Raw genomic sequence first — 27,923 nt, forward strand, 5'->3', positions numbered from 1 at the left:
ACGGAATTGGCATAATGGATTCATTGGCTTTCAGGTGACTTTCAACCTAGTGAGGTATGTGTAGGCATTGGTATGGTTAACTTATTAATGAATTGTTCACTTGTCTGTTATACACCTGTAAGCGATTTATTTATTTTCTTGTTTGTATATATGTATGTTACTGTGTCTGTTCAGACTGAGCTTGATAAAGGCCCTACACAGGGCCGAAACGTCGCCAATCTTTTTATGGAGGAATAAAAAGCGGAAATTTTCTTCAAATACATCTGAGGCTGCCTGGTTTACTCTTTACAAGTGGAAAGAGGCATGCATTCTCTGAGCAGTTTCTAAGATGTGGCTGAGGACCCGTGTTACGGTGGTGATGAGTGCAGCATGCTCTTTGTAATCTTGCGCACCGTTGAAGGTATACAGCAGGGGCTGGATGACTAACTAATGTAATTTGGTAAACATGATGCCAGTGCCTGGATTAAAAGCTTTTGGTAGCGAAATAAGACTAACACATGTTTGTAAGTAAACTACAGGCACACCATTTACTTTCAGGCACATGGTTGTCTGCAATAATATTAAACATCAGAAATTGCATATACAACCTGCATATACAGTTTAACACTTTATACATGGATATACTAGCCTTGGGAAAGCAGCTTCTTAGCTAAGGGGGAGCTATATGTGGAAAGACTAACGATAACTGAACATTAACCCCGTATCATCCACTTTAACAGTTTTGCCAACCTGAAGCACTAGCTAATATTTCTCCAGTACTCACAAAATTCCTATCATGATTCTCTACTGCTTGTCTGAAGCTTGAATCTGTGTCGCTGTTCAGTAGAAAGCAGAGCTGGCTTGAACGGACTTCAGGTTTGGAAAAACACATTTTTTTTTCAGCTTCGGGGTGATTTATTAGCTGCTGCACACAGGATTGCTTAAACATTTACATAACACATCTCTAATTACAGCAGGACAGAGGAGAGGGCAGCATGGCTGTGGCCATTTCTCCCCCATACTTCTTGCCCTCCATCTCTCTCTACTCCGACTAACCTCATCACAAACTCTCACCAATCTCCCCCTTGACTTCCATCTCCCAAGACTGTTGTAGTTTCTAACTGCAAAAGACATGCAACTAGCTGCTAGGCGCCTTTTTATAGGCCAAGGGAGGAACCACTTTTAGTGCTTCAGGAGGCAAGACTGTTCATCTAATCACACCACAACTATAATCATTTGCATATCTGCCTGAGATGTAACTGCATTCTGAATTTGCCAGCAAAATAACTCCTTCTAGGTGCTTGATTTTTTTCACAAAGAGTGTATATGAGATGAACAGTTAATAATTGAGATGACATGAAAGTCTGACATATCAGCTGATTTAAAGGTATATGATGTCTTCAGATTCTCCTCTGACAGCAGATACTACAAGTTGTTAAACGGATAGACAGATAACAATGTGACAGGTAAAATTCGGATGTTGTCCACATTTTAAAAATGTTGTCACGTCTGTCCGAGACTACTGATGAAACTAGGACGTGCAGGATACCATAGCAATCTAGACAGGCATGTTTGTGGGGAACTAATAGTAACTAGATGCAGAACTAGACAGAACATGGGGGTATTGTTCTGAATAGAAAACCCTGAACCTCCCCAACTGCACCCACCGCAAAGCAGAGCATCCATCCTGAAAAGGACAACCCCACTGCTTGTACAAGGCAAGGTCCAAAGTCAGAATGTAAACAAAACAGGGACTACAAAAGGATTGGATGCAGATCACAGGACAGACAATAGACAACAGACAATCTGATAGATAAGCTGAACAGAAAGGAACACAGAGCTCAAGACTGACAGCAGACAGGTATACTGAGAGCAGGGGCGTAACTAAAGGCTCAGGGGCCCTGATGCAAAACGTGAGCTGCCCCCCCCCCCCACACACTATCTGTATCTGTACCCGTACCCATACCTAAACCATGCTGCACAGAGACATAACTTGAAGCTTCTGGGCGCCAATGCAAAACCTGTAACAGGGCCCCCAACTATAATGCCTTATTCATAGTACTGGGCTCCCTATATAGAGAAGAGAGGCCTTATGGGCCCCCTAAGGCTCCTGGGCCCGGGTGCAACTGCATCCCCTGCACCCGCTACAGTTACGCCACTGACTGAGAGTACAAAACACAACAAAACTGACGGTTATGCTGTGAGACCTGACAGGGCCAGAATGCAAGGAATGCAAACCTGTGCCCTCAGCAAAGAGAAGACAGTTTATATACCATACGTTGCTGACTGGGCTGTCAATCAATCCATCAGCTAAACAACTCTGATTAGACTGTCATTCAATAGTCAGTTCTTCAGCTAAATAGCAGCTGGGAGATGTTAAACCCTTGCTGAGCAGGACAGAATGAAACGTGTATGCCGGCAGGCGCACACATGATCTGGAGTTGACATTGTGACATCAGCCTGGATCTGATCCCAAGACATGGAGAAGTCCGGCGCCAGCGGCACCGTGGCAAGTATCTTCTCAAAATGATTTACTATTAAAACTATTGTATACCATAATATTGTATATGGAGAATGAGAGAGAACCTTTGTGCTCCACAAACGCCGTTACTGGGCATCATTCATGTAAATTAAAATGAGTATGGATCAGTAGTGGTCAACACATCATATAATGAGGACGTCAAATAAGGGTCAGTTTACTCTGAACAATTAGGCCTCATTCACACGAGCGTTGCAATTTTATCATAATAACCGAAAATTGCATCATAGAAAAACGGCCGCAAACAAGTCCCGAAATTAATTAGCGTTTTCTCATCAATACACACGGGCATATCCAGGAAAAATACGCTGCACTGCAGAATTTCGTTGGTTGGCAGAAATCCTCAGAATGACTTCTAATGCTTAAGCAATGGCAGTGATCTACTTTTCCGAGTGCTGGACAAGAAGGTAAACTCCCTTCCCCCTCCCTTTTTTTTCAGCTCCAATAGGAGTCTATAGGAACTTCCAACGTTTTTCGTCAAAAGGTAGGTCAAAACCTATCTTTTAATGCAGCGTGAAAATCACTCACCGAAAACGGTCGTCGATTTCATGTTTTGACGGTGTGATCTTTTTTCACGCGACTGAAAATCGCTTAAGTGAGTGAATGAATTGGAATCTAATGGTTCAAATGGTCGTGATTTTCCACATAAAAACGCTTGTGTGAATGAGGCCCTAATCATTGGATCAAGTGAACGTTGACAAAGTTGTTTGCTTCCAAATGATGTCCATTTACATGCTTACTTTTTTTTGTCATAGCTTGCTCAGTCCATCATGGGTCTATTAGGGCAGTCCAGAAATCCCTGTGAAAGACTGAACAATCAACCGCTTTTTACACAAAACTGCCAAAGGATGATGATTTTTATGTCTGCATAAAATGAATGCCGAACGATAAGCGGATGTATTATCGCTCAGCCATCTTTACACTGAACGACTAGTGTTCATTTTAACAGGATTCAATGATTATTTGAAGGCTAATCATCCCACGTAAAAGGGCCCTAAGTCATTTAATTCTATTAACCCCTTTAAGACCTACAGTATTTAAAGGGGTTGTCCTGCAAAAGCAAGTGAAGTTATACACTTCTGTATGGCCATATTAATGCACTTTGTAATATACATCGTGCATTAAATATTGGCCATACAGAAGTTATACACTTACCCCCTCCGGTGTTGGCGTCCCCGTCTCCATGGCGCCGACCGAAGCCTTCTTCTACCTCGATTAGACGCGCTTGCGCAGTCTGCCTCTCTGTCCCGTTGAATGGGGCCGCACATGCGCAGACGACCTGTGCGGCGTGAGCACACCGGAGCGGCCCCATTCGACGGGACAGAGAGGCAGACTGCGCAAGCGCGTCTAATCGAGGCAGAAGAAGGCTTCGGTCGGCGCCATGGAGACAGGGACGCCAACACCGGGGGGGTAAGTATATAACTTCTGTATGGCCAATATTTAATGCACGATGTATATTACAAAGTGCATTTATATGGCCATACAGAAGTGTTTAACTTCCCTTGCTTTTGCGGGACAACCCCTTTAAGACCCTGATAGTAGAGCAAAATTTAAACTTTAGGAATTTTTTAATTTACTTCTTATGGGCCTTTTACACAGCCCTGTTACACAGGAGTGATTAACGCTGGCATCGCTCACAGGGCTCCTGGCCGGGAAGCATTCTCCTCCCACCCGCCTCCATTCACAGTAAGTGGACAGTTCTTCAGAAGTAAATGACTACTGTTTAGGCTGGCTGTATGCGGGCATATTTGCATTGCGGAGTCCGGAGTGGGCTTCCGCCTCCGGGTTCCGCAGCAAATACCTTCCATAGCATGCTCTGTAAAAGCACTTTTTCCTGCACACGAGCGGAAATCAATTGCGATTTACCACCTTGCATAGAAAAAAAAACCACAGCATGCTTTATTTTAGTGTGGTGTTCGCAAGGACAACTTCCATTGAAGTGAATGAAAGCATCCGACCCGCGGCCCTTCCGCATCATCGCCTAACAATGGCGTGGGAAAATCTGTACTGCTCATGAGTACAGAAGACAGGTTTGCAGGGTTACTGGTCGGATACATGGTCGGATTCCGTTGCGGGATCCCACATCCGAATTCCGACCCGGTCGTGTGCAGCCAGCCTTACACTGAACAATACCTCATTCAGTTTGCAGCATGCAAAAACTGAATGACTGAATGATTCTTGTTCAGCCGCTTTATGTGTTTTCATGGGACGATTATCGTTCAGATTTTCCCGAGAGAGCGGGAATCTGAATGCTAATCGTTACATGCACAAGGGCCATTAGTCTACCCCAAGATTGCATCTTTTTTTTGCAGAGAAGATGCAGATCACATCTTCTTTGCATGATTCCAAGCCCCTCTACATGGGAAATCCCAGTGATGTCATTAAAGGGGTTTTCCAGGGAAATTCTATTGATGACCTATCATCTGGATAGGTCATCAATAGTTGATCGGCCAGGGTCCGACGATCAATGAGAGCCGTGCCTGCAGTTACAAGCACCGGCCACTACATGTAGGTAGGCATAGAGGCTTCTGCTCTGACCACTGTGTATTTGCGGTGCTGACAGCATGTGCTCGTTCAGCTGATCGGTTGGGGTCCTGAGCAGCGGACCCCATCTGATCAACTATATATGAGCTATCCTGATGATAGGTCATCAGTAGTATTTTCCTGGAAAACCCCTTTAATGACATGAAGGGGTTCCCTAGCAACCACATGAATATAGAAGTGACTACTTCTGTATTCTGAGACGGAACACCCACCCTGAGCGCTCTATTTAGGCGTTTGACATAGAACTGGAAAAATTTGTTTCTTGTCACTTCACTGTCAGTTACAGAACTGACCATGCCCATGGCATTACTTGCAGGGTTAAAGAGGTCTACCTCACATTCAACTAGCGCTGTGCCAAGAAGTAGGCGCCTACACGTATGACTTTTTTCACACAGCTGTAGATGTTTGCACCGCAAGTTTGGGCTCAGCAGAAAATATAATACAAAGCAGATCTTCTGGCATCTGTTGACTTTGGCAACATAACTGCGGGAACATAGACCACAGGTATGTCAGAAGCCCACACATACACAGGAAGACACTAGTTTGGGGGAAGAAAAAGTACCGTACTGTCCCATCACAGAGCAGGAAACTGAGTAGTTCTTCTGTTAGGAGCACTCAGACCTGATTATTATCCGGACTTAAGACAGCTGAGCTGTACAAATAGACGTAAGCGATGTTTGGGGAAAATTAATACGAATAGATATTAACTTACTACAGTGCAAAACATATCTTACAGGTTGTATTATTAATGTAGTGTATGAGTATGAGAATATATATGTATATTATATATATACGTGTGTGTATGTATATATTATGTATATATATAACATAGTACATAACGTATCTAACATAAACATAACCTAACAGCCAGAACGTGCTACAAGATTCAAGCAAAAACGCCAATATACAAAGGAAGTTTCACCAACACCCTATTACTAACTGTACACATCTAACTTCTGCTTTAAGAAAACACGCTGCGTGACTCAGGCCATACAACGTACTTTTTATGCAGCATCCAAATCCTCATTTCGTTTGCATTTACAAAAATGTCAAAGTGAACCTTGACATAAACTAAACTGAAAGTTGTAGAATTAGTTTAGAAACTTGTCTTACCTTCTCTAACTTTCTTGCCCTGGCCATCCTCCGACCCTCTGCAGCCTGTATGATTGCTGGTTAGTCAGCCCTGGCTTATTTCTGTGCTAGACTGTGAGTAATGTCATCTTGAAGACTTATTACAACTGTCTTCGCTGGCAGTGAATTGCCATCTGTAGCTTAACAAATCAGCATTCAGCATGTTTGTCAGGGCTGCGCAGTACCTGGCACTGCTATTTACAAATATTAGTCTGGCATATAGCCCAGTCATAAGGAAGTGGAACTCTGGAACCATAAGCGGCAGCAAGACTCAGTGTTTTATGAAAAGGGAGTGGATACATAAAATCTCTTAAAAATATGAGTATATTAAAAGCTATCCACATAAAATATTATGTAATATACATGCCGTTTCTACATGATGCCCACTTGCAGAGCAGTAACTGGAGGCACATACGGGAATTTATACTCCGAAGTTTAGACTTTGTGGCACACACCCTGACTTTTGTTGCTAGTTTATTTGAACAGAACGTATTGGCTGCGTTCCCCGAGTCTCTATATAATTAGTTTTATATAAATTTACAGACTTTTTCTCACCGCTCAGACTTATTGTTATACTCAGCAGACTGTGCTTCCTATCTGGGTGACCACAATTTCCGTATATTTTATCTGCTGTACAATACTTTATTAAGGTGGGATTAACAAAAAAAACTTATTTTACATCTTTGTTTTTTAATCCTCACCCTCTACAAGCCAAGTCTTTTTTTATATTTTGCCATCGTAGCCACGCGAGGGTTTGTTTCTTTGTGGGACAAGTTGTACTTTCCAGTGGTACCAATTAAGGTACCATATAATGTCCCATATTTTTTGGACTATAAGGCTGAATTCACAGGGGCGTCGGCTGGCAATCTAAAAATGCGCAAACAGGCACAAAAATCTAATGCTTGCGCAGCCATTCAGACGGGCCCTGGCCCAAAGCATATACATTGGGTGGGGGGAGACAGTTTAGCTATGCTAAACTGTCTCCTCCTTCCTACCCCCTCGCCATCTCTCAGCAAGGGGAGGAGGCAGGATGGGGCGAGAGCTAGTGTGCTAAGCTCCTGCTCCCTTTCCACTCCTTGTACGCAGCCAGCAATGGGAGGGGGTGTGGCAGGGGTGGAGTTTAGCCCCACCCCATCTCACCCTGTCCCATTGCAAACAGCCGGCAAGGGACGGAGAGGAGTAGGGAAGGAGATGAGAGTTTAGCAGTCATGCTGCTAAACTCCCTCCCACCTCCCTTCTCCAGCAGCTGTCATAGGCTCCCATAGGAGTCTGGGCAGCAGCCACTGGCGTGAAAATACTCGCCGAAATACCCTATCTTGGCCGGCCGGGCGCTTTTACACCGTGGAAATACAACCACGTGCACTGATACATTGTAAACCAATATATCAGAGGGGCAGTGTGTTTTTTTGCATGGCAATTGCGTGCAACTTGCGTGCCCAAAACGTACAGCACAAATGTAGCTTCACTCGCAAATCCGCAATACCCGATTTGCAAAAATACGCACAGATGCGCACACAAACACACATATGCTCATGTGAATCCAGTCTTATGGTCAGAAAAATACGGTATTTAAAAAATTCTAAGTGAAGAGAAATGAAAAAAAAGCAATAGCACCATTTTTAGGGGAGTTTCATTTTTAAGGCCTTGATGGTGTAGTAAGAAATGGCATTGCAATTTTGCTCTGTGGCTTAGTTCAATGATGAGAATACATCTGTATATACTCTATATATACATCCATATATATACTCTTTGTAAAAAAATCAAGACCCAAGGAGTTGTTGTTGTGCTGCAAAACTCGGCAGATATGTAAAGGATGAGAGTTGTGGTGGGATTAGATGAATGGTCTTGCCACCTGACATCCTAAAAGTGCTTCCTCCCTTGGCCTATAAAAAGGCTCTGCGGCGCAATTAAAGAAATTTCGCCTAGTTAGAGTCTGAGAGGGGCGCATTATTGAAATGCGATAAGCTGGATGGTTATATGGATGAATTTCCCACCACATGGTCAATTCTGACCAGACTGTTAGGAGGTGTTGGAACTAGTGAATGCATGACGGCATGCACACATTGCGTTTGGCCTCAGGATACCGTCAACAGACCACCAGTAGAGAGGATCGTCAGATCGTCCAACAAGTACGGGCAGCTTCACCTGTTTTTTTCTCCACCATCCAGAGATAGGTGGCACCATCGTTACAAGCCCCTGTACTTGACTGAAGGTCTCACGGCACCCATTACATGTACTGCCTTTGACATCCACCTACTGTCGCCTCTGTTTGAAGTAGTGTTGTAAACAATGAAACTAGACTGCTACAAAGTGGAACTGGGTTGTCTTCAGCGATGAATGCAGGTTTAGTTTGGGCACTGACATTGGCCGTGTTCATGTCTGGAGACCTTGGGGTGAGCGACTCAATCCTGCCTTTGCTGTCGAGTGATAGACTGTCCCCACTGCCGATGTGATGGTCTGGGGACCATCGTATATGACATTTTGCCACAGATAGTTGTGGTATGAGGGACAATAACAGGTCAGTGATATGTTCTGGACATCCTACAGCCACATGTTTTGCCTCTCATGGCAGGGCTTCCAAGGGACATTTTCCAGCAGGATACTGTTTGGCCACACACAGCGGTATAACAGGAATGCCTCCAGAACATTGCCACACTTCTGTGACCTGCCCAATCACAAGATTTATCATCAATAGAACATGTATGGGACCATCTGGGTTGCCAACTTATCTAGCCTATGCGTTTGCATGATCTATAGGCTCAGTTTCAGCAAATGTGGACAGATATGCTGCAGGATACCATACAGAACCTGTATGCCTCCATTCCCACCCATGTCACAACTTGCATCCAAGTTGGAGGTGACCTAGCAGGGTACTAGAGCCTCCATGCTCACCGTAATCACGTCTTGTATCCAAGCTAGAGGTGGCCTAACAGGGTACTAGAGTCTCCATGTCCGCCCGTATTGCATCTTGCATCCAAGCTAGAGGCAGTACAACAGGGTACTAAAGCCTGCATCCCCACCCATATCACATCTTGTATTCAAGCTAAAAGTGGTACAACAGGGTACTAGAGCCTCCATTCAAATGTTCAGTGTTCCACAATAAAATATCTATTTGCTCTGATATTCTAATCCTTTTGTTGGAATAATCACTTAATTTACGTGATACTCAATGGGTATTGTAGCCTTGTCAATCAGGTATGCCTAATTTTAATCGATGCGTCAGAGAAGAAAACATGAAACAGTCAGGTGATGTTTCTGAGCGTTTCTGAAGTGTTTTATTATTGCATAGTTTATATAGCAAAAACTTCTAGCATTTGTCAGGAGATGATCATGAACTGCTACATCTCTTTAACAAGCAATCAAAATATAATAGGCATTTCATAGTGAATTATAGTAAGGTTACATCTCATGCACATTCATTATCCATATTCCTAATTCATGTATCGTATAGCTTGTATTCCTTCACAAATTGTTCTAAAGCAATCCTTGAGAAGAGACCCCTCCAGTTCATCAACATTTTGCAAAGGAATACAGTCCTTGAAGAAAGATGCATCATACACAAACAATATGACAGAATGTCAAAATATGTAGAAGCACCAACACAAGGACATCTGCTTAGGAGACGTATTGCATTTCATATTTTTCTACTGCTGACCTTTGCTTTGTGAAGCAAAACAAAAAGGCTGCAGGAATAATGTGCTTTTGAAAACATTATCATACGTAAATTACTCTCACAACTAAAGGCCCATTTACAAGGAACGGGTGTTGTGCAAACGTTACACAGGAGCAAGTATCATTGGATCACATCGTGGCCAGCAGGGGGCGGGGCGGCTGGAGGACACTCCCCCCCCCAACGCCCCCCCACCCCGCCCACCTCCAATCAATGTAAACAGCATGCTGAAACTGAATGACTGGACAACACTTATCCAGTTGAGCGCGTGATTTTGAACAACTTTTTGAACAGTAATCATCCCGTGTAACAGGGCCTTTACTTATATCAAAGTTACAAACACACATATAAAGTTTCATTCAATTCCAAAAACTCATTCTAGTTTTTCATGTTTTTGACAATAAATGTATTTGTTACACCACTTTTAAAAATCCAAATTCTTTCCCTGCACTTTACAACTGGCACCCCCACTTATAGAGCAGGCTCAGCTCCTGAGTATGCTCCATCCGATCCCAGTGCATATTCACCATGTATGTGCAGCAGATGTCACAGATGTGTTAAAACAAAACTTTAGACTATTATAAAAATATTCTTGAAACTGAAGAAGGCTATGTAAACCTTTGTGCATGAAAAACCAATACACACCTATGTTATTAAGTTGCTGCAGAAAAAAATGATGCAGATATGTGTTTTTTTGTATATTACATTTTCCTTCTCATGCATTTAGAAAGCATTGGTTTGTAGGTTTGCTTACATTCAAGCTTCTAGCTGGGGGGCATTTCCAGCACTGATTAGCTGGTCTCTCTCATGAGTGTGCACAAACTAAGCTCCGCATCCCCATTGCAAGCAACGGCAAGGGGCGGAAGCTCAGCACACTAGCTCCCGCCCCATCCCGCCCCCTCATTTGGCAGAGAGCCGGCGAGGAGGAGGGAAGGGGGAGACAGCTTAGCAGAGCTAAGCTATCTCCCCCTGTCCTACAGCATATACGCCAAACCTGTGTATCAGATGGTAACATATATCAGCCAGCCGTGAAAACGCCGGCCTATTATACGCTTGTGGGAATAAGCCCTTAGGCTAACTTTACTTTTTACATGCCGTGATCTGCATAGATCATAGCATTTAAAAGGTTAACAGTGGGGATAGCTGTACTTATCAGTCCTTGCTATTGCAGCAGGAGGTTGGCTATCAGCTGCTGAGCCTGCACCATCCATAGGATGTAAGTTTACATCCTGTTGCATTAAGTACCCCGCAGACAAACCTACATCCTGTGGCGTTAAGGGGTTAATAGTAGTTTTTTCTGCTCTCTGCACTCCTGATTGCCTCTACCATCCCCGAGGACTGTCATACAGCTCTCTGTAACAGCTCAGTAGAATGGGAGTTCAGGTTTAAGTTCACAACCAAGGATCAGGCTAGGGGAGGAGTCAGTCAGTTTACTCTGATTGACAGAATTTGCTAATATTTTAGTCCTCCAGTCTGCCTTAGAAAATAATACAATCATAGAAATTAAACAGAAATGTTTAATGAAAACCAATTATAAAAAGTCTTCATTTCCAAAAGCACATTGATTAGAAGAAAAAAAGAATGCAAAGATATACATAGCCTTTAAGTTTTGTAGCAGTGCAGCCACTGGAGGGCCTAGATACTGATCTTATGTGGGTGTTCCTAATTTGCTGGCTAATTAGGCTAATTATTGTGTTCCTAAAGAGAAGGGTGAGCCTCTGAGTCTTGGCTCCCAGCATGGGAAGACTGAACACAAAATTAGAAGAAACACCAAGAGGGTGGTAACAGACCTGCGTTGAGTTTTGAGGCGGCAGGCAGTAGGTTTGCATCTTCGGCAGCTAGTGAAGCTGAATGTTAGTAAGTGGACGGACAAGTCTACGGTTTGCTTTTGTTCATGTCGTGTATTGTGATGTTCTGTGCTATGGGAAGCACAATACAGCTGGTAAAACCAGTTTTTGAAACCAGAATATGTGAGAGTGAATGCCTTGATGAGCCATCTCAGTCAGAGGATGTCAGTCCCATGAGCAAATTTAACAACCAAATGACACAGTTCATAAAAACACAAGGCTGGCTTCACATAGATTTATTTTTAAAGCTGCAGTTTTAGTTGCACTTTATGATGCAGTTTTTTTTAAGCCAAAGCTAGAAGTGGATCCAACAGGAAGAGGTATATATTTCTTACTCCTTTTGAATGCAGGTCTGGCTCTGGCTAACAGCAGCTTCTTTAACCCCTTAGGGTGGCTTCACACAAGCGTGTTTTTGTGCGTGCATACGCGTGCACAAAAACACGCATCTATTAAAACCAATGCATTCCCTATGGTATGTTTACATGTCTGTGCTTTACAGGTGTGCGTCTGCAAAGATAGGACATGCGTGCACTATAGGGAATACATGCATTGTTTTCACTGGAGCCACGGCAGCAGCCGTGGCTCCATTGAAGACACTGGTCTGCCGGCACACCTTAGTTGTTTTTCAGGGAAGAGCTTTAAATATAAGCTCTTCCCTGAAAAACAACAATTTTAGTGTAAAAAAAATAAAAAAATAAATATATATATATATACTTACCTGTCCGCCACTGCCGTGTCCCCCGCAGGGATGAAGAATATTTCTGTCACATGCAGCAGATGTTTTCTTCATCCCCGCAGGAAAAAAGAATTCCCAGCTGCACCTGCCACATCTGTGACAGATGCGGCAAAGGTATTCTTCATCCCTGTGGGGAATAAAGAATTCCTTACCACAGCTGTCACAGATGACAGCTGCGGTAGGGGATCCAGCTACCGGCATCCTGTAATTGTTTTTCAGGAAAGGACTTAAATATAAGCCCTTCCCTGAAAAAGAAGGCAAAGTAGTGTTAAAAAAAAAAAAAATTATATATATATATATATATATATATATATATATATATATATTCACTTTCCTTCAGCCTGTCCCCTCTGCAATGCTGTTCTTTAAGCAGGCGGGGAATTAAAATCCCCACCTGCTAAAAGAGCTGCTTCTGATTGGCTGAGCACCTCAGCAAATCACAGACAGCTGCTTCTGATTGGCTGAGCACCTCAGCCAATCAGAAGCAGCTCTTTTAGCAGGTGGGGATTTTAAATCCATGCTTGTTTAAAGAACTGCATTTCAGAGCCGGGACAGCGCAGAGAGGACGCGGCTGAGCCCCGGCAGCTGAAGGAAGGTGAGTATTCTTTTTTTAAAAATTCTTAGCACTACTTTGCCTTGTTTTTCAGGGAAGGGCTTATATTTAAATCCCTTCCCTGAAAAAAAATTACAGGATGCCAGCAGCTTGGTCCTCTACTGCAGCTCACATCTGTGACAGCTGTGGTAGGGAATTCTTTATTCCCTGCAGGGATGAAGAATTTCTTTGCCGCATCTCTCACATCTGTGACAGGTGCAGCAGGGAATTCTTTACTCCTCACGGGGATGAAGAAAACATCTGCCGCATGTGGCAGATGTGTTCTTCATCCCCCTCGGGGATTTAGAATTCCTTTGCCGCATCTGTCACAGATGTGGCAGGTGCAGCAGGGAATTCTTTTTCCTCGAGGGAATGAAGAAAACATCTGCCGCATGCGGGAGATGTGTTCTTCATCCCTTGAGGGGGACACGGTAGTGGCGGACAGGTAAAATTGTTGTTTTTTAGGGAAGAGCTTATATTTAAAGCCATTACCTGAAAAACAATTACGGGGTGCCAGCAGACCATTGTCTTCAATGGAGCCGCTAGCAGCAGCCACAGCTCCATTGAAGACAATATGTACCTGAATACACGCGTGTTTTTTCACATACAGGGGTGCGCACGTATGTACGCACCTATGTACGCACACGCTCGTGGGAAGCCACCCTTAAGGACCAGGGTGTTTTGCTCCTAAAGGACCAGACATTTTTTAGGTATTTTACCCATCTGGGGGTTATACTACCCTATTTTTATTTTCTTTGGATACCAAAATTATTTTTGCATCGTTTTTTTTTTCTATTTCTAGTCGATTGTTATAATTAGAATATTTACGCTAAAATAAAGTTCAGGAACAGGTCCCTTGGACAATTTGATATGTAATTTGTATAGTCTCAGATTACAGGGTGCATATATTGACGGTTTTGGTTGACATCAGTGGTGGTTCATTTTCTTCACATCTGCAGTATGTTCACCGTGACGCCATATAAGGTAAGATTTCTGGGGGATATTTACATTGTCTTTTTCTCCTAAATTTCATACCTTTCCATTGTAGCTGGGGAATCCATAGGAGTCCCAGTTACAGGGAAAAATATCCCCCTGTAGTGACATCAGTCACTAACAGAGCCAGCTAGGACCCTGCAGTTCTGCCTTGGCAGGGGGCACTAAGTGGTCACGTTATCACTTTCTCTCTTCATCATTGAGCACTATATAACCTGTGACTAATAGCCGAGGACCCAACCTGATCCTGCTACATTACAGGAGCAAGAGCTTTAGTCCTGCGCCTTATTTTTACTTTCGGCCGGAATTAAAGTCCAGGACAAAGCGCCGTAAATTTACTGTGCTTGGTCCTTAAGGGGTTAAAAAAACTGTGAAACCACTCTAATAACCTTTTCATTTGAGTTTTTTGATTGTCTATTTTAAGATGTTGCTTAGGAATAGTTACGGAAATACATGGGAGACATCACTCGAACTGTCAGTCACTATTCTCTACAATGTGTGGCACTGATCATTCCCACCAGCCATTTATATTCTCCTTTAAATTAGCCTTGTCAAAGTTTGTTTTTAAAGTTCTCTTAGGTATATATATGCAGTACATGGATTATTGCTGTACAGAGGATATAAAAAGTCTACACTCCCCTGTTAAAATGCCAGGTTTTTGTCATGTTAAAAAATCTGACAAAGATGAATCTTTTCAGATTTATTTTCATCTTCAGGCTTCATTCAGATAAGCGTGTGTTTTGCGCATGCATAATGCATGTTTCTAAAAGAACCAATGGGTTCCTATAGAAGCGTTCATATGCACGGAATTTGAAGTGCAAAACAGCGGACACCTACAAAAGATAGGACATAGGTGCGGGTCTTGCAGGAGTTTCCATTGACTCCTATGGGAGGAGGAGTTAATGGAAACTCCTACGCAGGGATTAGCTGTCCAGAAGCACCTTTTAAATGTCTCGCAGTTAACCCCTTAGTCCCCATGGGGATGAGGGGACTCCCAGAGGGTTCCGCTAATCCCCTTGGGAAGTCGCCTTATTAATGAACACTTCAGTGATTAGGCAACTGTAGCATGGCCGAAAGAATCCCCTGCCACAGCTGTCACAGCTGTTGCAGAGGACCTCAATGTTATCCCATTGCTTTCAATGGGGCTGGCGCTTCTACCCCATTGAAAGCAATAGGATGAAGCCAACCCCAGCAGCGATGATTTTCGAGGGGAGGGTAACTTGAAATATAAGCCCTATCCCGAAAATCATCACTAGCTGTAGAAAAAAAAAGGTCACTCACCTAGAAGGGCTGTTCGGCTTTTCTCCCCATCTCCGGCAATCTTCTTCTGTATTCTGGTGGCCAGGGATTGAAAAGTCCCTGCCTACAGAAAGCGCTGCCTCTGATTGGCTGAGCACTGTGACCAAACAGAGGCAGCACTCAGCCATTTATTGAATGGCAGCTGTGGGGGTTGCCTTCATCCCATTGTTTTCAATGGAGTGGCAGTAGCAACAGCCGCATTGAAAGCAATGGGATAGCCTCGGTGTCCTCTGCCACAGTTGTGACAGCTGTGGCAGGGGATTCTTTTGTCCCCGCTGCAGTCCCCTCATCACTGAACACTGTTACAGTGCTGTCACAGTGTTCAGTGATGAGGGGACCTTCGTAGAGCAGCTGTTCCAGTGAACGGGCAAAGTTTAATGTGCAAACTTTGCCCATTCATGTGTTTTCCACATAAGCGAGGAGCAAATTTTTTTCGTGCACATAGGCATGCAAAAAAGCACACTCGTCTGAATGAGGCCTCAGTGTGACCTGTTATATGTTCAATTCCACTGAAAAACAAATCGTCGCGGCTTGTGGGTCACGACAGCGTCGTAACATGGTGGCCTCGGCGCAGGCCAAGACCTGTCGCCTTGTTATGCAGGACAAGGGTTAATGCACAATGTGCAGAGACTGTTGGTTGCTGTCTCTCTATGCTTTTAAGCAACGACCATTTACCTTCCTGTTAGGTTAGGGACAGGCTTCTATCTTCCTGGAGTGGTGCTTACTGACCAGCATAGCATGGTGTCCTACTATTACCATCTGTGCGTACGTTTTCCTGTGCCCGTGCTGAGACACAATTTTTTGGCCATAAATCTAAAAGGTATGTTTGGTGCAAAGCCAACACTGCACATCACCAAAAGTTCACCATACCTACAGTGAAGCATGGTGAAGGCTGCATTATGTGTGGGGCTGTTTTTTGCTGTTGGAACTGGGGCTTTAGTCAAGGTGAAGGGGATTATGAACAGTTCGAAATGTCAGTCTATTTTGGCACAGAACCTTCAGGCGTCTGCTAAAAAGCTGAAGATGAAGAAGACTTCACCTTTTAGCATGACAGCAACTCATATTTATGCAACCGCATTATTTTAACTTTCTTTTTAAAATTTTCCACCCTAAATGATTTCAATTTGATTTTCAATGGAATTATACAGATAACGGGTCACATTGAAGGTGGAAATAAATCTGAAATGATTCATCTTTGTCAGATATTTTTTAACATGACAAAAACCTGACATTTTAACAGGAATGTGTAGACTTTTTATATCGACTGTACATGAATTAGAGACTAGTATTGAGCACACAAAATAGAGGGTAAGAGAAGCATAGCACCTAAATATGTTCCTTCATTAGCACAGAAGGAAATGTGCTAATGAAAAAACACATTTAGGGAGAATTACAGTTTTGGCAAATAAAGGTTATTCTTTGTACAGTGTAATTCAAAAAGAACGGTGCAAAAGTAAAGTTGATAATGAATTACATGAAAGATAGAAGAATTCTTCAAGTTTGTAATGCATCTTACAGATGTTTGATGTAGGTGCCTTTAGTGAAACAGGAGATGCTAAGTCGGTAGTCCTGCTGATCAGCCTCCCCGCGCCAGACTCTCTCGTCTCCAATCCATCCTGAATGCGCCAGCAAGGCACCTCCTACTGTCCAGCAGCTACTCGGCCACCTCTGGCCTGTGCCGGTAACTGCACTGGTTGCCTGTGAAATACAGGATGCAATTCAAACTCACTACCCTCATCCATAAAGCTCTCCATAGCACCATGCCGCCCTACATTACATCCTTCATCTCAATCCACCACCCAGCCTGCAACCTCCGCTCCGCTAATGAAATCAGATTAGACGCCCTTTTAATTCAAACCTCTCATTTCCTCCTCCAAGACTTCTCCAGAGCAATCCCTGACTCACAAAACTTCAGGCGAGCCCTAAAAATGTACCTCTTCAGGGAGGCATATCATATCCCCTATACCAAACCCCTCTTTACTCCCCCTCAGTCTGACCATTGTCTATATGTATAGCGTCCCACACTCTCCACCTCGCCATACCGTGTACATCTCCAGCCCCTTTACCTTCGGTATCACCCCATTATTTGTAGTATGTAAGCTCGTTGGAGCAGGACCCTCACCCCTACTATCTCCATCAACTAACTACTAGATGTAACCGTGGTTTTGTTTCTGTTCCCCCTGTTTTGTATGCGCTGCAGAATATGTTGGTCCAGTTGTGTCCAAATGCATTCCATTATATCCTCTGTTACTAACTGCACTGGAACAGACATGCATTGTTTTAGAAGACAGTATCCAGCAGCACTCAGTCAATATCCTCTCAAGGTGAGGTGCGAGTAATGCACACCACTAAATAGGAGTCTGAACCTCAAGGCTCCATCTGCAGTCCCAGGAAGAATATAAAGGAGTGGCAGAATAAGCAGTAAAGTTAAAAGTAAAAAATAACTTTTATTGCTTCATAGTCTTTAAAAAAACGCAAACTACGTTTCGGACCAAAGGAGGCCTTTTTCAAGCTTCCAGATACATACTTGGTGGCCTGTCTCACCAAGTCACCTGTACTGAACAATGGTTTGACAAGTTTATCTCTCAGATTCATATTTCTCTTATATGCCATAATAGGAATGGTTTTAAACTCTGGAACATTATTACAACCCCTAGTGAGCAGGGACCAGTGTTTTTTAATGATGTTTGAGATCTGTCCACTACAGGGATTATACTGTATATTCCGGCGTATAAAACAACCTTTTAACCCCCAAAAATCTGCTCTGCAGTCGGGGTCGTCTTATACGCCGGCTATACAAAAAAAAAAGTGTTTAAAAAAAAAAACAGTACTCACCTCCCCCAGCATTCTGCGGCACTGCTGCAGGCTGTTGCTCCCTCCTCGTCCCCGACAGAGCATTGCTTTCTGGAGGCGGGGCTTGAAATCCCCGCCTCCAGAAAGCTAATGCTGTGATTGGCTAACTCACGCGCCGTCAGCCAATCACAGCCATTCAATGACATCATTGAATGGCTGTGATTGGCTAACTCACGCAGCGTCAGCCAATCACAGCCATACAACATTGAATAGCTGTGATTGTCTGACGCCACGTGGCATCAGCGAATCACAGCCATTCAATGATGTCATTGAATGGCTGTGATTAACTGACGGCACGTGAGTTAGCCAATCACAGCATTAACTTTCTGGAGGCGGGGATTTCAAGCCCCGCATCCAGAAAGCAATGCTCTGTCGGGGACGAGGAGGGAGCAACAGCCTGCAGCAGCGCCGCAGAACGCCGGGGGAGGTGAGTACTGTTTTTTTTTTTTTAAACCGTATTCCAGGCGTATAAGGCGACAGTTGGGGAGTCGTCTTATACGCCCCATCGCCTTATGCGCCGGAATATACGGTAGGTAGAGTTTAGCAAACGTACTCTGCTGTGCTTGATGCTCGTTCGAGTATTAGCATATTCGATGGTGCTCGCTACTCGAGCGAGCATCACGCCGTGTTCGACCCCGCCCCCCCCCCAAAAAAAAACTCGGCAATCAGCAGGTCCCATACAAAAATGCTCGAGCCTCCCATTGTAGTCAATGGGGTTCGTTACTCGAATACAGCTCTCGAATTTAACAAAAAGCTCGACTCGAATAACAAGGACCCGAGCATTTGGGTACTTGCTCATCTCTAATTCTAAGTAGAAACAAATGGTATCTTCTTAGACTCATTTTCTTGTTTTTTAGGAATCAACAATTTATTATGGTCTTTTTGCGTTGTTTTCGATCATGTGCTGTCGCCAATGGTGCCCACATTGAACACCTGTAAGGTGCAATAAAAACTTGAAGAGTTTTATCTTTTCATGTCATTCTGCTTGTTGTATGCCAATTCAGTTATGAATCAATCAAATTAACTTTTATGCCCTTCTTTTTGAATCACCCTGTGTTATGCAAATTTTTTATATACTTTGTTCCTCAAGAGATCTCTGCCTACGATCATTCAACTATATTTGGCTATTATATTGCAACTGTAATCAGGTAATTCCACTAAATAACTCCAAGCAAAGATCCTGAAACCATAATACCCCCTTAATAAACATTACCTTACTAAAGTTCTGCCTGATTTAAAATTTCGGGTGAAACAGCAGAAAAACTTTACGTAAGTTGAAATGTGAACTCAAGCGATGACATAGTTGTGTTCATCTATGACCTAAAATAATCCTTTTTGCTTTGGCCTTAATTATAACTCTTTGTAAGGTAAAATTTTGCATAATCGCACAAAAAACATTCCAAATGGAGAGCAAGACTGCAGAAAGTGATAATATTTTCTATAAAATCAGGAACAGCATGCATGAAATACGATTTATCCTGCAATGTTGCTGAAAAACAGTTTCTAGTTTATATCAAATGTAGGAAGAAATAAGAAAATGTTTAACAGTAATAGAAAACATATCATTCCCGCTCGCATAAGCAAAACTGTATCAAACCTGCAGAAATGTCTGGACTTTTCGACTTTTCGCTGTGATAAGAAACCATGTCACTTTAAACTCTATTAGTTTCGACAGGGCAGGGACTGAGTCAGTTTTGTTGCACTGGTCAATTCATTACCTTGGAGACATTTTAAAGGGCTTGTCTGAGAGGAAGGCGAATCTTCATGTTTAATATTTTAGTAACGAGTACAGTCAGTGGAATTGGCTCACCAGTCGTTTTGAGATTTACTCATGCAAAGTAAATATCAGTAACATAGACATAATATAATATGGATACCAATGCTTCCCAACTCCAGTACTAAAGACCACCCAACAGGTCATGTTTTCAGGATTTCCATAGTATTGCACAGGGGATATAATTATTCCCATAGAAGCGATAGTTGTTCAGTGAATGGAGATGGAACGTTCCAGAGATCTCTTCCGGCCAGCCGCCTTCATTCACTGTGAACAGGCAGTCGTTCAAAGGTGATTGACTGCCTGTTCACACTGAGTAAGAACTAGTTGTTTCATTTCAGTGAGCTGAAACAAAGAAACTAGCGACTAATGAGCGATTTCCCACTCAGTAACCTGTTGGGTCTCACATTTACACGAGACTATCACTGGAAATCGCTCGTTAAGTAATTTTTTTTTCTGCCAATTTTTGACCCATTTTAAAGTTTCCTGAGTAGAAGAATAGCACTCCGTTTTTGGATCCAGTACTATATGATGAAAATGCCTATTAACTCCACTGAATAGGGAAAAAAAACTGCCGAGTCTGGTGTTTTTGGCTTCCATGAAATTACATTCTTCTGTTTATCATCAAAGATAACTATTATGCACAATCTACAAGAGGAACTTCAGTGGGATAATCATTCTTTTACTATACTTTATTACACTTGCTAACAACAGCCTCCTAGACCATTGAACCTCTTGTGTCGAAATTGTACTTTAGCCAGACAGTTTATGGAAGGTGCAGGTTACAGCTAAATGCGCAGTTAATACAGGCCGCTCTAATCCATAATTGTATGACCTTCTTCAAGCAGATCAATAAAACATTAGACTTCTGAAAATGTTTCTGGTTTATTGGACTTCATATTCAATCATTAATTCATGATAAGTTGTGAAATACCATGCAATATAATCTTTCATTCTCATTGGACTTCAATTTGTCTCGGTCAGCAGAAACGCATTCATTTCTTAATATTTCACTAAGGTGCACGATATGCATTAAATGATATTAGCTGTTATGTCTTTGCTACAGGGAAAAGAAATCAGGAGATCTTTTTCAGTAAATTATGCTTTTTGTGAAGAGCATTCTTTTTTCTTAATTTTGGAAATATTTGTTTAGATGAAGTCTTGATGTTCAGACTCAGTTTTAATTTTTTCCTAGGAGGACACTTAAAGCTTTTTAAACCCTTCTTCCTATGCATTAAAATACAGTAATTAATAGGCATATACTCACCTCTCCCTGCTGTGTTTCAGGCCACTGCTCGGTCCTCCACTCCAGTGTTTTTGGTTACAGGCTGCAGTCCTGCCAGTTTATGGAAAGTTATAGGTGCTGTAGCCAATGACAGAGCTCAGCGATCGATCCTTCAATGTGTGGCTCGCATCCCTTTTACTAAATCTTAGGCTTTGTTCCCACAAGCGTATATCGGTCTGCCGTTTTCATGGCTGGCCAATATACGCTACGATCTGATGCATTGGATTCCAATGCATCAGATCACATGGCTGTATTCCCATGACGTAAAAGCGCCCGGGCAAGGCCACTATAGCGTCGGGCGCTTTTACGTCAGGCCCAAAAGATAGTCCTGGGACTATCTTTCGGGCTGGAATACGTTGGCTGCTGAATGGTCCCCTATGGGAGCCAATGAAAGCAGCCAGAGGTGAGAGAAAGAGTTTAGCAGCGTGACTGCTAAACTCCCTCTTCTCTCCTCCCCTCTGGCTGATTGTAATGGGAGGGGGTGGAGCTAAGCGCCCCTGTCCAGCCTCCTTTGATTACTGGGTGCATACAAGGGGTGGGGTGGTGGGCGGGAGCTTAGCTCTGCCTTCAGCCCGCCCCCTACCATTGCAAACAGCCAGAAGGGAGGAGAGGGAAGGGGAAGGGACAATGGCATAGCGGCCTTGACGTATATGCGCTGGGGCCCACACCATCTGAACGAGCGCACAAATGTTAGATTTGTGTGCCCGTTCACGAGTTTTCACTTCTCAGATCATAGCGTATATCGGCCGGCCGTGAAAATCGCGGCCAATATACGCTCATGGGAACAAAGCCTTAGTCTGTATATGCAAGCAATGAAATGTTATTTACTGTCCAAGTCCGTTAGATGTAATACCCTTATATACAACAGGCCTGTTGACTAGCTAGTAAAGTCCTCAATGATGTGCACACCTATAGCACATTGAGGCCATCCCCACTTACAATATGTTTCATGGGAGTAGTCACTTCTACCAGCCCAGGCTAATCCAGGGTTAGGAATGCTCCTCTACCATGGTTTGCAGGAATCGTTGTTTCTATGCCAATGAAACTCACTGGATTGGGGATGCAGAACTGTTTCTCCCTCTCTCCTAGTTCCAGGCAGAAGACAGTCTCCGGTCACTGTCCTCTCTCAGCAACTTCAACAGCTCCTCCTCTCTCTTTCAGGCAGCCACTCTCTGCAGACTATTACATCCTCGGTCATCAGCACTTCACAGCAGCATTGATTCCCTATAATACATTTACATCATCTAACCCAAGGAGCATGCTCAGTTTCATAGCACCAAAATTTTGCACATGCGGTAATTTTCGTACAATTTTTAGTGCATCTCATAGTCTATTGCTAAACCAACCTGTTAACCATTTAGAACAGCCCTTACACCTCCACTACTCTTTTTGAATGCTATGACACCATAAATTGGTGTTGTCTGCCTGCAGTATGCCACAAATGGAAAACACTGACATCCTGGCTATGCAGAACAGTTACTAACTAGTTAATAGATAGGGTGGTGAGCTATATCAATGACACGGATTAAAAAAAAACAAACAGTGGAATGATGTGTGTGTGGATCATCAAAATCATGGCAGTGAGCGATTAGTGGAATAATTGGTTCTTTTTGGTATCGGGCTGCACAAAAATCATCATGAATTGCGATGATAGATTCCCACTTCCTTTAAAGTCAATGGGAGAAAAAAAATCAGGTTTACTAATCTGCCCTCTAGAAGGTCCCCAATGCAACAAAAACCCTTATATTGAATGGGAATTTGGCCACATATCTGTGAAACACTGAGCTCCTTCCCAAAATTGGTCAAAATAATGTACAATAGTGCAGGGGTGTCACTAAAAACAAATGAAGGCCCACAGGTGATAGACAAGATGTGATATTTGTTGTAAAAGCAATATCATAAATTTTACGAGGAGAAATTCTGCCAAGTGAACACAACACTCAAGCACGGACCTTCTCCAAGAAACAGCTGTAGGGCTACCAAAAATATTGCGATAGAAGACTGTACGTGTGCTGCTTGTTTTAAAAGCAAAGTCATAAGGTTTGCAAAGGACAATTTCTAGCAGGTCAACAGAACAGCCAAGCATTGACCTTCTCCAAGGAAAAGCTGTACAGCTACAACATCAGCACCTTGAGGGCTGGGGCTACATTCTTGGGATCTATATAGTTCCCAGTGATCAGACTCCACCAATCAGCAAGTTCTCCTTCATCTTGTGGATAATGGATAACCTACTGTTGTTGTAATAACCAATTTAAGCATAATTTCTTAAGATATTCACTATAATGACCTATTTATGGGCCTAATAAACCACATCGAAAGTGAAATTAATCCAATGACAGAATATACAATGTAGAAATAACACATCTAGTGTTTTGGTTGCCCTTGTCATTTTATGTGAATTCAATGGGAGCTGTGCCTGCAACACCAATCCGGACCACTACAGTATAGGCAGCATAACCTGCTTCCTGCACTATCTGTACTGCCAGCGTTGCCGTGAATCGGCTGATTGGCGGGAAATCCCAATCATCGATCATCTATTGATGACCTGTCCTGATAACTCGTCAATGGAAAAAAAACCCCAAAGTCCCTGACAACCTCCTTTAATAAAATGTGCCTTTTTATCATCTCCTATTTTCTCACCCTCTATCAATGGCGTACCACTAAGGGCCTCCACCATATGCTGTATCACCTCTGTAGCCCGTCTCTGGGTAATGCCCAGGGAGGGGAGGGCTGTTACCTGGATAGACTGCAACTAATTGCACACTACAGAATCTCCAACGTAAGGTCCTCCTATCATTGAGAGACTGCAGCTGTGATTTGTTACAACTGCAGTCTCTCAGTGGATTGTCGGCCGCGTGATTGGTCTGGCCGCTGGTGGATGATAGTGAGGTGGGGAGCTGACCATGCGGTGTAACCAGGTATGTACTTCATATTTATGTAGAGATGGTATAAATTACATTGTACAAGTTACACTAGTTGTACATATATAATTATATATAGGAGATATGCAGGTTCCTGCATGCCCCATATTACTATCTATAGGAGATGTAAATCTTGTAAATAGTGATATGGAGGATGCTGGTGTAACCTGGGTATTTCCTGTATGTAATTTTATATATATATATATATATATATATATATATATATATACATACACAGCTGGTATACGTTATACATCCCCTGTATATAGTGATACAGAGCATGCTGATATAACCTGGGGATCTCATGTATATAATTTTATACATGTACAGCTGGTACACATTATACATCTCCTGTATACAGTGATATAGAGCATGCAGGTATAACCTGGATATCTCCTGTGTAGTTATATGGACAGTTGGTATAAGTTACACATCTCCTGTATATAGTGATATGGAGCATGCTGATATAATCTGGGGATCTCCTGTATATAATTATATATGTACTACTGATATAAGTTACACATCCTTCATATAGTGATATGGAGGATGCTGGTGTAACCTGGGGAGCTCCTGTATGTAATTATATATGTACAGTTGCTATACGTTATACATCTCCTGTATATAATCATATACATGTAAAGATGGTATAACTTATACACCTCTTGTATATAGTGTTATGGACCATACTGATATAATCTGGATATAACTTGTATATAATTATATATGTACAGCTTGTATACATTATACATCTGGTGTATATAGTGATATAGAGGATGCTGGTGTAACCTGGGTATGTCCTGTATATAATTATATATGTGTACAGCTAGTATAAATTATGCATCTCCTGTATAAAGTGATATGGAATATGCTGGAGTAACCTGTGGATCTCCTGTATATAATTATATATGTACAGCTAGTATATATTAGACATCTCCTGTATATATTGATATAGAGCATGCTGGTATAACCTGGGGATCTCCTATATATAATTATATATGTGCAGCTGGTATAACTTATACATACTATATGGACCATGCTGGTATAACCGGGGTAACTCCTGTATATAGTTATATTTATTAGAGATGAGCGAACACCAAAATGTTCGGGTGTTCGTTATTCGGAACGAACTTCCCGTGATGCTCGAGGGTTCGTTTCGAACAACGAACCCCATTGAAGTCAATGGGCGACCAGAACATTTTTGTATTTCGCCGATGCTCGCTAAGGTTTTCATGTGTGAAAATCTGGGCAATTCAGGAAAGTGATGGGAATGACACAGTGACGGATAGGGCAGGCGAGGGGCTACGTGTTGGGCTGCATCTCAAGTTCACAGGCCCCACTATTAAGCCACAATACCGGCAAGAGTGGGCCCCCCCCCCCTCCCAACAACTTTTACTTCTGAAAAGCCCTCATTAGCATGGCATACCTTTGCTAAGCACCACACTACCTCCAACAAAGCACAATCACTGCCTGCATGACACTCCACTGACACTTCTCCTGGGTTACATGCTGCCCAACCGCCCCCCCTCCCCCCCCACAGCGCACACCAAAGTGTCCCTGGGCAGCCTTCAGCTGCCCTCATGCCAGACCACGCTCATGTCTATTTAGAATTGCGTCTGCCATGACGAGGGACCGCAGGCACACACTGCAGAGGTTGGCACGGCTAGGCAGCGACCCTCTTTAAAAGTGGCGGAGCGATAGCCCACAATGCTGTACAGAAGCAATGAGAAATAGAATCCTGTGCCACCGCCATCAGGAGCTGCACACGTGGGCATAGCAATGGGGAACCTATGTGCCACACACTATTCATTCTGTCAAGGTGTCTGCATGCCCCAGTCAGACCGGGCTTTTTAATTCATAGACACAGGCAGGTACAACTCCCTATTGTGAAGTCCCTGTCGACCCACAGCATGGGTGGCTCCCTGGAACCCACCGGCGGTACACAGAAATATCCCATTGCATTGCCCAACACAGCTGAGGTAGTAATGTCGTGCTTAATGCAGGTGGGCTTCGGCCCACACTGCATGCCCCAGTCTGACTGGGGTTCTTTATAAGTGTACAGATGTAGTAAAAACTCCGTGTGCACCTACAGCATGGGTGGGTGCCAGGAAGCCACCGGCGGTACATAGAAATATCCCATTGTATTGCCCAACACAGCTGAGGTAGTAATGTTGTGCTTAACCCTTTCCAATCCAATTTGTATATGGTTTTCCTAGGGGGCTTACTCTTTTTCTGCTGTTATACAACGGCGCTATATGCTGGCTAAAGCCAGTACTGCATGAGCTGACACATAGGATAGGCTCCGACAGCAGAGAGGCTGGCAATATACAGTAAGAGAACCCCGACGGACGTCTACCAACAACGGAGCTGTACAGCCTTAAACCCTAATGTCTTCACAGGTCACACAGTGGACTGGAAAGGGTTAATGCAGGTGGGTTTCGGCCCACACTGCATGCCCCAGTCAGACTGGGGTTCTTTACAAGTGGACACATGTAGGTTAAACTCCCTGTGGACCCACTGCCTGGGTGGGTGCCAGGAAGCCACCGGCGGTACATAGAAATATCCCATTGCATTGCCCAACACAGCTGAGGTAGTAATGTCGTGCGTAATACAGGTGGGCTTCGGCCCACACTGCATGCCCCAGTCAGACGGGTTCTTCAGAAGTGTACAGATGTATTAAAAACTCAGTGTGCACCTACAGCATGGGTGGCTCCCTGGAACCCACCGGCGGTACACAAAAATATCCCATTGCATTGCCCAACACAGCTGAGGTAGTAATGTCGTGCTTAATGCAGGTGGGCTTCGGCCCACACTGCATGCCCCAGTCAGACTGGGGTTCTTTACAAGTGGACACATGTAGGTTAAACTCCCTGTGGACCCACTGCCTGGGTGGGTGCCAGGAAGCCACCGGCGGTACATAGAAATATCCCATTGCATTGCCCAACACAGCTGAGGTAGTAATGTCGTGCGTAATACAGGTGGGCTTCGGCCCACACTGCATGCCCCAGTCAGACGGGTTCTTTAGAAGTGTACAGATGTATTAAAAACTCAGTGTGCACCTACAGCATGGGTGGCTCCCTGGAACCCACCGGCGGTACACAAAAATATCCCATTGCATTGCCCAACACAGCTGAGGTAACGTCAGCTGTAATGCAGGTGGCCTAAAAATTAATTTGATTACACTGTAGGCGAGGGCCCACAAAAATTGCTGTATCAACAGTACTAATGTACATCCCAAAAATTGGCCATGGCCAGCCAAGAGGGCAGGTGAAACCCATTAATCGCTTTGGTTAATGTGGCTTAAGTGGTAACTAGGCCTGGAGGCAGCCCAGTGTAACGAAAAATTGGTTCAAGTTAAAGTTCCAATGCTTTTAAGCGCATTGAAACTTATAAAAATTGTTCTGAAAAATTATTTGAGTGAGCCTTGTGGCCCTAAGAAAAATTGCCCGTTCAGCGTGATTACGTGAGGTTTCAGGAGGAGGAGCAGGAGGAGGAGGAGGAGGAATATTAGACACAGATTGATGAAGCAGAAATGTCCCCGTTTTGGATGGTGAGAGAGAACGTAGCTTCCATCCGCGGGTGCAGCCTACGTATTGCTTACGTATCGCTGCTGTCCGCTGGTGGAGAACAGAAGTCTGGGGAAATCCAGCCTTTGTTCATCTTGATGAGTGTTAGCCTGTCGGCACTGTCGGTTGACAAGCGGCTACGCTTATCTGTGATGATTCCCCCAGCCGCACTAAACACCCTCTCCGACAACACGCTA

General features: G+C 43.5%; 1 protein-coding gene across 4 annotated transcripts in view; it reads right to left on the minus strand.

The window, feature by feature from the left end:
- The window catches only part of LOC136620703 (serine palmitoyltransferase 3-like), a 59,257-nt gene extending 47,503 nt beyond the window's left edge, over positions 1-11,754 (minus strand). The window contains exon 1 of one of the 4 annotated variants that reach the window (XM_066595635.1): positions 11,654-11,754. In XM_066595635.1, coding sequence (XP_066451732.1) covers positions 11,654-11,692 — 39 coding nt within the window. In that variant the 5' untranslated portion in view covers positions 11,693-11,754. Of the gene's footprint in view, positions 1-6,175; positions 6,345-11,653 lie in introns of those variants that run through there. The other 3 variants (XM_066595637.1, XM_066595639.1, XM_066595638.1) reach the window with 3 other exon arrangements.
- Between the last annotated feature and the right edge of the window lie 16,169 nt (positions 11,755-27,923).

Source organism: Eleutherodactylus coqui, chromosome 3, assembly GCF_035609145.1.
Source record: "Eleutherodactylus coqui strain aEleCoq1 chromosome 3, aEleCoq1.hap1, whole genome shotgun sequence".
In the NCBI taxonomy this organism is placed as follows: Eukaryota; Metazoa; Chordata; class Amphibia; order Anura; family Eleutherodactylidae; genus Eleutherodactylus; species Eleutherodactylus coqui.